Source organism: Egretta garzetta, unplaced genomic scaffold (assembly GCF_000687185.1).
Source record: "Egretta garzetta isolate BGI_Z169 unplaced genomic scaffold, ASM68718v1 scaffold34, whole genome shotgun sequence".
Lineage (NCBI taxonomy): Eukaryota > Metazoa > Chordata > Aves > Pelecaniformes > Ardeidae > Egretta > Egretta garzetta.
Genome location: NW_009259586.1, coordinates 5,440,487 through 5,452,591, shown reverse-complemented (window position 1 = coordinate 5,452,591; position 12,105 = coordinate 5,440,487). Strand labels below are relative to the sequence as shown.

Here is a 12,105-nt window from a genome sequence, read left to right as displayed (position 1 = left end):
ATTTGGCAGGGCTGGGTTAGCAATTGGACTTGATTATCTTAAAGGTTTTTTCCAACCTGAAAAATTCTATGATTCTGTACTTTTGACATAAGAAATCCAAACGATGACAGTAACGTGCTATTCAGTGCCCACCACATTGCTGCTGCTAGTTATCCAAAAGGAAATAGTGCAAATACAGCAGAATTCAGTGCAAGAGTAAGCAACAGTGCAGCGTAGTGGATACCACCTAGATTCCCAGGGACACTGGACAGCATTAACTGAGGATTTTATCCTGTACAGATTTATTTCAGACACCCTCCAGAAAAGCTCTGTATCCTCCCACCTAGATCTTACAAATTATAGCAAAAAACCCCAAAACAACAACAACAACAACAACAAAAAAAAAAAAGATATTTAGAGGATCACCAGAGGCCTTCATATACATCGAGAAACATCCTTAGGTGAGAAACCAGCTTTTCAAGGTGTGCTATGACTGCCTCATCCACTAGATGGTTTCAGCACAACATCCAAAGAAGGGAATCATTTGCTGCCTGATCAGCAAGCATTTGGAAAAAATCATGTAGCAGTTGAAACAGTTCCACATGGAAGAGATTTACAGAACCGGAACTTTCCAAATGATTTTGAGAGCAGCAGTCCTGGATATTGAATGAGACACAGGACAAAAAAAAAATCATTCAGTCCTTCAAGAATTTGCTAAACCACCTGCACCACAAACACAGCCCTCAAACAGGAGCAGGGGCAAACAGCAGATTCAAGGCAGACTTAGTAGCAAACCCAATAATCATCTAAATAATCAGTGTTACTCTAACATCTACTCACTTTTCTTTTTCTTGGAGGTTTCCTTTCTAAGCACTACCCAGACTAATTCTCTTTAGCTTGCAAAATCGGACAAGATCACAGCCTGAAGGGGAAAGGCTGCGGTGATAAATATTTAATGAGCTACATCAATAAAATTTATTTTGCCAAGGAGAATGGAAGGAGAGGAAAAGCAGAGAAATAATTCATGAAAAGAACTTCAGCTTAGCAATGCCAGAAAAAAAGCCATGCTAGGAAAAAAGGAATTAAACACAAAGAGGTTTTAAATAGGTCAGAAGCTTAAGTACTCTTAACACATGGCAAAGTGACAAAGAGCTGAGTTTTTCAAAATGAGAGTACAGTGGTATGTACACTTAATAGTAACTTATCCCACTGCAAATAAATATCCCTGGGCACACTAGTAACAGTTTCAGCTTCTTGCAATACTCCGTATCATCCAACCCTTGAGACCCGTTTAGCACATGAAAGCGTCATTGCTCAAAACCCATTAAGAAATGCAACAAGCACCTTGAGGTTTCCTTTATTTCTCAAGGCAAAAGTCTTCCCTATATAATATTTGGCAGGGCAGTAAGTTATGTTTTCCAGAAGACAAAAACGCAACAGCAAAAATTAAGGTGTTTAGTACAAAGCTTAAAACATCCTCGTGCTGCAGTGCTCCCCACAACTCGGGACGGAGCCTAATATTTGCAACTTACATTACAGAATTTGCAAAAAGAAATGTCTAATCTCTCCTTCCTTCCTACCATTATTTGAAATCCCTTGCAGTGATACAAGAGTATACAGCACCTTGGTATGCCTTACACCACCTTTCCCATTTACTCTTCTGCTCCATCCAATCTGGACCTCTTACAAGCAGACATCAGCAGGATGGGCAAGACAAACATCAGAAACTGTTGTGTTTACGCTAACTAAACAAGTCCAGGACCCATTAATTCTCAAGTTCTAATTCTAGATCTGCTAATTACTTGCTATATGGCTTTCACTCACTGGATTTGGGATTTTTTTTAATGGGTAAAGTGGAAAAGCACATACTGTGCAACGAGGGGCATGGTCTCAGGACAAAGCAGATTAAATTGTATTAAAATACTTCACAGCTACTCCAGTGAGATTTGGTAAAAGACAATACATTAAAAAAATCTACCTTTTTGGAAGTCTTTGATTTAAAATGTTTTAATAGTTTTGTGGCTGAAGTCCCACTACTTAAGACCTCCCTAACAGTGAAATACAGAGATGATAAAAAAAGCGAATTGTGTGGCTAACCACAACCAAAACCTCACTCATCAGCAGCGCTGTCGAGAGGATAAACTGCTCGGTAACATGAAGCAGTCAAGTCCCCAAATGCGTGATTAAGTGGTGCCCTCTAGCGAAGTCATAAACCAGTTTCAGCATCTAAATTTCTGAAATCCAACAAAATCTCAGTCTGAGCCAGATTCGTTTGTAACAGAAGAATCCTACAGAAAGCATCCTAACGTGTGCTTATGATTTTATCTAACTCTTCTATACTAGGGTCTTTAGTTTAGGTTTAGCACTGCAATAAGGTTACAGACTGTAGCCAATTTAACACCTCCAGAGCATATTCTGCTTCTTCCTCCCACTTGTGAAATCAAGTTCTCATCTTATGATGAATCACTGGCAAAGCCATTTTAAAAACCCATTACATCAGGAAACACAATATTCTATTTTTTAAAACAGTATGACAAGAATTTAACAATAGGCTTATCTATTTAAAATTTTTGACAGGGTTCTAGAATTACCTTTCTCATGCTCAGAGTAACTTTTTTGTAATGCCACTTTCACTGAAGGCTTAATGACTTCACTACTGGATACTGGAGTACCTTGGCTCTTGACGTTACTGCCCGAAAAGCTCCCTCATGTGAAGTGGACAGATGTATTAGCCACAATTTATTCTCAAAGCAGGGTTTTTATTGTAGCAGATTCCTAGTCAACTTCTTGTTCATGTATTTAAAAAGAAAGAGGTGGCCACTTCAGGAACAAAGTGATCAGAGGTGTGATATTGGACATCAGATGAAGCAGCAGCAACTGCTGTAAAGCAGCCCTTGTTAGGTGACCCTCATGGTATCAGAATTTCACAAATGATTTAAAAATCAAGATAGTCAGGATGCTTTACTTTCACAGAAAGGTAAGAATGGGGTCTTCCTTAAGAATTAAAACCACATCAGATACCGTTGGTTTTGTGACACATAGGGCGCAGTAAGCACAACCGGGGGTGAGGTTTCTCGCTTTTTGGTTGAGGCTATCTTTAAGCTACTGCTGGCCTACTAAGTTGGGCTGAACTACAATGCCTGCATCAACAGCATTTCAGGTTAATTTGCTCCTCCAGTCAGCAAAATGCTGTTTCCAACTCAGCCTCAAATGAACCTGGCTGATGGAAAAGCTCAAGGTAAACGCATGGAGCAGAGGTTAGAGTTCACACAAAACTGACATTTTCTGTTTCAGCACTGGAATACTTCACGTGCTCATCATAACTAAAGACATCTTTAAGCATTTCTTGAAGACATTGCCTTGAATGCCAACCGTTAAAATCTACTTAGTCATGTGCTTACACAAAATATTGGAAAAAGTTGAAACCACTTGCCTGGAAACTTAACAGGTAAATTTATTAAGGGAACATTCAAAACCACAGATGTTATATTAGTATTTTTGAGCTTCCATATAAAATAAAAAATACTTGTTAGATTATGTCAGCGTACTTGACATTCTTCAAAACATTTAGCCATCACAAAATTTTATGCAAGCTTAACATGCAGAAGACATACCTGCTTCCAGTCTGAACGAGCTTAGCTTCCAATCATTAACACATTTGGGGTCAAACAGAACTACTGTATTACTGTCAAGACTACAGGCCTTTCCAGTTTCCCATGAAGAGGTTCAAGTGTACAGTAAAATCGTATCTGCACACAAGTTACGCTTCAAATTTCAGTAACATAATTAAATTTGAAATTATGCAGACTTGTGGGGGCACACTTACACGACTTCATAACAGGATCAAGCCAAATATCTGCCAGCCTACAGCTGGTTTTGAACAACACTGCCTGTGAGTTTGATTTAAATATATTCAGATTTTTAAAACTGCAGTCAACAGGACTGGGCAGAAGTTTAGTTGAACTACTAACTGTCTGCAAGAGTATGATTAGAAAAGCTGAGACTGACAAGACAAGCCTGAATCTTGCCCATCATGGGGAGGCTACTACATGAGTGATCCAGACAGAACAGTTTCAGATTACAGAATACTAAGAACTTCTTGTCAACATCTATAAAGAGCAAAATGAAAATAAGGTTCCTCAACACAATGTTGTCAACAGTTCTAGTGCTACTTTTACCTCAGTTACTGGTCCATTTTCTCCTGTATCTTCTTTTAAAAATCTGAGTAATGTTTCAGCCTGAAGGAAACAAGGAGTTGAGACAGATTTAAAACTTTTCAGTACCTGTTGAGTGAACACCACAAAAAAAGCAACAACTACTCAGCAGTGTAACTTTGAGTATTCTTGGCTAACCTGAAACACAGATGTACCAAAAGAGAGCAATCATCCACATGCTAGATTTACCTCAAGTGCCATTATAACATGCAGTTCAAGTTCAAATAAATGACAAATCACAAGATTTACCCACATTTTTACAGACTTGCTTGGGAGTCTTTTTGTAAACTCTGCTTTGTATCACAAAGTTAACTTAATTTAAAAAAAGAAATATTCCTGGCTATGAGCTGTTACTGCTCCTTACCTCTGACCACAGCAGCAGAAAAAAAAAAAGCCCAACACCTCTCCCTTCTCACAAGAAGGCTAAAGTTAAGCTGATGTTAGTCAGGCATCAATGAGTGTGAGTTCCACTTTAAATCTAGGACCCAGCAATTTTAAAACCTGCTCCAAGCTCCCCTGCTCAAAGTAGGGGGGCTACCCTGGACCATCTCCAGATGGCTTCTGAGTATCTCCAAGGATGGAGTCTCCACAACCTCTCTAAGCAACCTGTGCCAGTATCTCCAAAGACAGAACAAACATCCGTATCTGGCATGGGTTAACACTGAAGCACAGATCTTCTATTAATCCTCTAAACAATTTTTTTAACAGGGAAAGCATCCAGTATCTGGCTATTTACATCCTAGTTATTTCAGAAAACACCAACAGTTTTAATGGGGATGTCTGCATCAATATATATCTTATAATCAGACAATAAACAAGGGTCTCTCTCCAGAAAGGAAAGCCAGCTCCACACTCAAATCACCAGGTGAAATTCAGATCACAAAGTCAAACTTTATCATTTACCAGTCATCTAACCCATCTTACAGAATATAAACACGTCATCTGGGATTAATGAACCTAACTTAGTACATACCTAAATAACAAGGCTTTGCCTTTGTTGTTTGCTACAGAGAAAAAACCACTTCTGGGAGAAAAGTCCATAGATTGAGCAAGATAGATCTGTTTTCTTCTGAACACCGGGAAATTTGAGAATACAGTATACGAAGGAATGTGTACCTGTTGAGAAACAGGTCATCAGTTATAACAGTTGGGAAAAAGCCACTGAAATTCAAATTAAATACAAACTTTAAAATTGAAAGTCGATGTTAAATTCAAATGTTCAGTTACATTTCTATCCTACACCATTCTATATCTAGAGTTCTACTGGAGAAAAGGTGCAGGGAACATACTACGAAGCCAGTTACTGCAACTCATTTATTTTTAAGTAATTACATCTAAGCAGTAGAAGTAGGCTTCCAAGCTCCCAGATTAATTAAGTAATTGGCCACAATTCTGACAAGGCTGGCAAAATTTTGAATGAGCTAGGAAAAGCACCACATAGTAAGAGTGTTACAGTTAACAGCTGTGGAAAATTCACATTTGTTGCTGAGTTGTATTTACAACACTGAAATAAGGGCTAAAATGCTAAAGGACTAAGAAGGGAAAAACAAAAGGTAAACTAAACCATAATATGTTATTTTCAGAACAACTTCCCTGAAGAAAAAAAGAATTATTTTCTCATAGATGTACAGTATCTTGTATGTCCTGATCTGCTTGGTCTAGCAAATTTTTCTCAGTTTTATTATGTCACCAGCAACATTTTTTAATCACAATACAAAAAACCTTGTACTAAAGAAGGTGAACATACCAATTTGACAGCCTCATCAGTCTCGCGGGAAGCCACTGCCAAAATTTCCGTGGTGGGATTGAAGGTCACACATGTAGCAGATGTAACTAGGTTCATTATGGCTTTAACTGGTTTAGGGTGGTTTTGTTTGAGACAGACATCAGTAGTATATAAATTTACAACTCCAGAAGCTGAACTAAAAAAAAAAAAAAATTACCTAAGACTATACCAAGACAACATTTACAGTATATACTACCCTGTAATCTACACCCACCATTCAACTAAAAATGTAATTTCCCATTATTTATTGGTGTTTGCAACAATATTTTGTTTGGAGCTTGATTTTGCTTTGGAGTTTGTAATGGTATTTAGTGGAGGGCTTTGGGTTTTCTTTTTATTTATGTACAAAGACACACTCAACCGTGGAGAGCCTCAATAAGCCCATCTCTTACACAGAATAAATTCAAAGCAATGAGAGCTTGGTAGCAAAAAATTCTGCAATAGTTTAAAGCTTTTTGATTTTTTTTTTTTATACCCTATAGAGTAAGTCCACTTAAAAATACTCTTCTACAGTGGGCTAACAAAATGCATACTGTACTTAAATATTTGCTAGTATAATTTAAAAGACTGAGATGCAACTACAGCTAGCATATCAAGTAAGTATAGTTGGAGCAACACTTTCAAGCTTGTGGCTTTGAGTTGAGGCATCTTTTCAAATGCTAACACGCTATCTCACAGGAGCCAAATTAGGAGTACAGGAAAGAACTAGACTGGGGGAAGACCCTGAATTGACATTTGTACTACAGAACTTGTGATTTCAGTCACTATGATTTCAAAAATAACTGCTAACCCCATATATGGCAACAGCAACACATCAGGAGTGATACTGCCATTAACTGTGTTATGCTATTTTTAGATATACATGGAACAAATTAACTTATCATAAACCAGACAATATTCATCTATTCACCTCTACTCCAACCTTATTAAAACCAAATTTATTCCATGTTCCTACGTTCTTAACAGCCACCAATAAGTTCCCTGAAGAGCTTCAAAATGAGATAGGAGGAAGTTGTCAAATCCAAGGCACTTACCCACATGCCACATACTGGTTATTTTTTGAAATAGCAATGCACTTTCCTTCCAAAGAACCTTCATCTTCAAATTTGTGTAGACACTTTCTGCTTCTCACATCCCAAATGAAAACTTCACCTTCCTCTGGTTGCAGAATAAAGCAGAATATTATAGAAACCATATGTTCTGTAGAACACATTGTTTGTCTGTTTTGTTAAAATAAATTTCATCAGATGACAACTATTAGATCATTTGTAACTATCAAATAGAATATTTAAAAAAAACAACTAAAGGCATACTAGAACAGTTCACTCCATTCCTTAATGACTGATCACTTGGTTGTATTTTTCAGCCAGATACTGGCATAAAGTCTTTTAATTATCTTTCTAAAACAATAAATAACTTTAAAAACTTAGGCAATTTAAGTGGAACTATGGTTAGTGCCGTTAGAGAGAATACTTACTTGAATAGCTATATATTTTACTGCTGTCTGGAGTGAAAGCAGATGCAGTGCATCTTCCGTTTACCTTCATAGTGCTAATCAGTTCCTTTGTCTATAGGATGAAGAACAACAATGGTGACAATGACTCTGCCAAAAATCTGTAGGAAAGTTGTTTCCATACTCCTGTCCCACAAAAATCTCAAGTTAGCTATGCTGACATTAAAAGAACAGCACCAACATTTTCCTTGCCTACAATCCAGAGCACTAGCTGATGCTCATGAGTCTATGATCAATTTATTATTGCACAAACAAGTGTTCAATAAACGCTCATTTGCTCCCTCGCTGAACAGTCTTCATTATATGAGGGAACTGAACTTTCTTTTTTAAAAGTATTTTTCCTAGTAAAAGTTTAAAACAAATCCAGCTGGCATCATTCGGCATTTTAAAATTTAACTGAAAAAATCTACACGCATTATGAATCACAGTATATAGCATGATTCATGAACACAGCACACCAGCATGCATTAGTGCTATTCCCAAAAGAGCAGTCCTATATTTCTTCCGCCCTCAGATGTCTGTTTCCATGCTGAGGCCATTCCTTTTGCCAGCACAGTGTTTTTGTGCAATCAGCCAAAATACAACATTGACTTCTGATGATAGCTTAAAAATCCATGAAACCCTGGCCTCCGCTCCACCAGTCCCAAACAGAACTGCATAGTCAGAAAAAAAAAAATCTCAGATACGCCAAAATAATTTTCTAAAGCTGCAGTTATTTGATCCAGCAGCTCGTTTTTGAAGGCAGTCACAGTATGTGTCATACCTTTGTTTCAACTGAAAGCTAGATTGCTCTTCAGATTAAATATAAACAAGCAGCTTCAGAAGGAAAAAGGTACCAAGAAACTGACTATAAATGAACCACGAAGAGAAACTACCTTCATTGACAACAAGTGAAGGTAACCTGAAGTTCCTGTTACAAGCATAAATGATCCATCTGGAGAGATTTCGAAGCTTCTGAGAAATCTTTCCTCCACACCTTTAAAAAGAGATTCAGAAATTCAAATTGGCATAATTTATTCTTTTTCCTCAACATTCAGAGGTGTGATGAATATGAACAAGACCAGATTCTGCTTCAGCTTTTCATTTCTGTAATACGCTGTCGCAGTAAAGCTAGAAGTCAACCTCATTTATGTATCACAATTAACTTTTAATCTCCCAGGCAAACTAAAGCTGAAGGTACTGGAGTAAAGATCCCTGAAGACATGTTAAAAATACAACCTCCAACAATTCACTGCACTTCCTTTTAAAGCAAATTCATATGCCACCTCTATTGGGGACAGCTTCAACCATGCCCAGACACTTACAGTACTGTAATACATACCTCGTACTTTCTGTATAGGAATAATACTTCCACTCATCATGTCATACACAAAGAACATTTTATGGTGAGTACCAGTGGCTATAACTTGTTCTCCATCAACACTGAAACAAGCCTTATAAATTGGAAAACTCTCTAAATAGATGCTCTGTATTCTTGGATTCCTTACACCATCAACCTTCAAAAAAAACAGATTATCATATTAAGGAACATACCAAATACTTACACATAGAGAATTCATATCAACTAGCCAGTACAAGAGACTTAAGCAGTAAGAGGTACACCAGTTTGAAGTATTAATCTCTTCCCCTCTCCTCAATCTACAAATAACCTGGCTCTTGGCTCCTCACCCTTATTTATCAGGCACTCCCAACCTTCCTGGATATACTTCACACCTCTTACCTTTCCCTATCTTGCCCATGCTTTGTTCAGATAATCACTTCTATCCGTGCTTTTCCAAACAGACACATTTGCAGCCCTGTGGGAGCGTCAAATTCCACTTCTGTCTTTGACTATTTCACTGATACTGGGCCATGTTGAAAGTTCCTAAATGGAGTTATGATCTTCAGTTTTCAGAGGAGGAGGCCAGGAGCATCCCAGGATGAGTAGCTTCCTGCTGCAGGACAGTCTCTCCAACCCCAAAATGATTTCACAGCAATGTTACAGTTTTAAATGAAAAGTGGACTGCTCCCCACACTATAGGCTTTACAAACAACTTAAGAAAAAAAAATCTTGTTAGTCCTTGTCACTGCAAACCTTAAAAAGCCAAACATTTTAAAAAACAAATCTTCAACTAAAAGCTTTGATACAACTAAGTTTGCCTATGCTCTGTAAGTGGTTGGTATGAAGTCACAGACAGCAATTTCTTCCAACAAGATGCCTTCAACCAAGCAAATTCCACTGTAACCACAGACATTACAACCCCTGGGAGCACACCATCACAGGAAGAGAGAAAAGAAAGTCTATTGATCCAGGCTATCTCACATGTAGTTATAAAAAACCATTCTGTATTAGTAGCCATTTATATAGCATAGATTGAAATTCTTCACCTGAAAGAGTGACACAGATCGATCATGTCCAGCAGTCATGACTACTTGAGCAGATGGATGAAACTGCACAGTTGCCAGTTTTCCATCAGCAAAACGTTCCTGATTAGCAGGCAAGCAGGTACTCATCTAGAACACAGATCAAGCAGTTAAAAAAATACAACTTCCATACTTTTTGCTTTGGCTGATGAACAGCCAACTTAATAGCTCTTTATTCTCCAAGAGCAAGTCTCAAACCCGCTTAGACATAAGCAGAACATGCACACAGTAAGCTTGGTAAGTTGCTTCAGCGCAGCAGTGTAGACCTAAGATAAACTGGCTAGCCTTTCTCCTGGCTTCAGAATTAAGTCTACATAAAACCAGTTGCCTACTGACTCATGTGAAATAACTTTAGAAGAGACAGTGTAAGAAACACTCATTTAAGGCTGTCACTGCTCAAAGACCATTTCAGTAGCCTCACAGCTGTGGGAGAATCTCACCCTTCCAATGCAGAAATTAAAAACCTACCACAAGATGCCACTTCAGAGTACATAAAATAATTCTATGTCAAACAATACATCTCATTTCATTGTTTCATGCTTTATGATGTGAACTACCCAATTTGCCCAAACTCTTTATAGAGTTTCCAGTTACAGAAACAAAGAAGAAATTCATGTGATCACTAATTTTACTGCCCGAATAGCAACAAAGAAATTTAAGTGTGCATATGGGTCAAACGGAGGTGGAAAGACAGGCTTGCCTTTACCTTCAAAATACCTCTTGGCAGGTACTCTGAGTTTGATATGAAATTGCCAGTCCTACGTAGCAGATCATCATCTTCATCACTGTCACCTAATTAAGACAAAGCACATTGAAAAGGCTAATTCCACAAACACTCCCACATTGAAACCTACAAATTCGTCACAGAAACAAATTAAATCAAAGCACACTGAAAGAAGGAAGGAATAAAGCTGACTTATCCAGCATATTATCACACAACTGAAACTGAGAAAACACCAAAAATAATTATTTTCTAAGCAGCTGAATAGGTAAACATAGAAACGCTTATTAGAATAGTAATGGATTTACTTACTATCACTTGCAGTCTTTTTGGATTTCTTCCTGTTTTCTAAATCAGCCCAGGCAGGAACTCCTCCCATAGCTCGCTGAAACCTAGGAAGAGAAGGGTGAGGGTGGGAAGAAGAAAAAAACCACAGCTTTTTTGAGAAAGAAATTTCTTTCCACGTGTTAAACACTTACAAGATGTACAGTCACAATTTCGCAAGATTGCACTTAGAACACACTGCAAGTGTTTTAAAAATTTCACTCAGCTTTTTGTGTTTTACCGACTTCCTGAATGTAAATGTAAAGCAAAATTGATACCAAACATTAAAGCACCGTCCTTTGGAGCAATACATGCCAAAACCAAGACAACCCAAACCCACATAAAGTTCTGCTTTGCTATCTGACTATACTCACATTTTAGCTCATTCTTATATACCGTACTAAGTTAGCATCTTCCATCCTATTTACAATGTAATATTGTCACTATTAAAAACTTCTGGTATAACTCCCTAGAAGAAAATTGGTTTGTGTGCCTCTACTATAATAAGTATTAAACAAATGAGTCTAGACAATGCTAACGCACATTTTATTTACTATTCTTTGTACTGGTTTGGATTTAAAAACACTGCAACTATTACAAGGAGCACTAGCTTTAAACAGGCCACACAAACACAGTGGCTAAGAGGAAAGCGACCTTCAGTGTACGTACATACACCTTATGTCATCTCAGTTAAGTTAGCCATAAAAACATGAATGCAACTTACTGTTCTTCGAGTCTTCTTTTTAGCTTTTTCTTAGTAAGTACCTTCTCAGCATCACTTTTCATGAAATCTTTCCTATACTTATGGGTCATGTCAACACTAGCGGGAGAAAACACACAGAACACGAAGATGATTCAAACTGAAACCACTCAGAGGCACTCCTAAGCACAACACATAATTCCTACCTGCAAACTTGAACTTACTTTTCCTCAGCTTCATCATCTTCATCCACCCAGGCTGGCTTTTTGGACAAGCAGTTACCTTTTGCTTCGTTTTCTACTTCCGAATCACTGGACTCTTTCTGGAGACTTCTCCTCCCCGTAGCGTTACGCTGAAAACAACCGAAGAGGGCATTTTAGCCCAGCCACGGCTTGGCGGAGGGCGATGACAGACACGGCGACGGGGATCAAGCAGGGGTAAGGAGCCGAAGCAAGCGCCAGCCCC

The 12,105-nt window shown here is 38.0% G+C and overlaps 1 protein-coding gene across 1 annotated transcript; it reads right to left on the bottom strand.

Annotated features, from left to right (window-relative positions):
* Positions 1 to 3,555: 3,555 nt before the first annotated feature.
* Positions 3,556 to 12,016, bottom strand: UTP18 (UTP18 small subunit processome component; the record flags this gene model as incomplete). Its single annotated transcript, XM_035893389.1, has 12 exons — positions 3,556 to 4,217; positions 5,167 to 5,309; positions 5,941 to 6,115; positions 7,014 to 7,137; positions 7,457 to 7,547; positions 8,368 to 8,468; positions 8,814 to 8,988; positions 9,860 to 9,985; positions 10,602 to 10,687; positions 10,929 to 11,008; positions 11,665 to 11,760; positions 11,865 to 12,016. Coding segments are annotated over 12 exons (1,374 nt in total), but the record flags the coding sequence as incomplete, so codon positions are not given.
* Between the last annotated feature and the right edge of the window lie 89 nt (positions 12,017 to 12,105).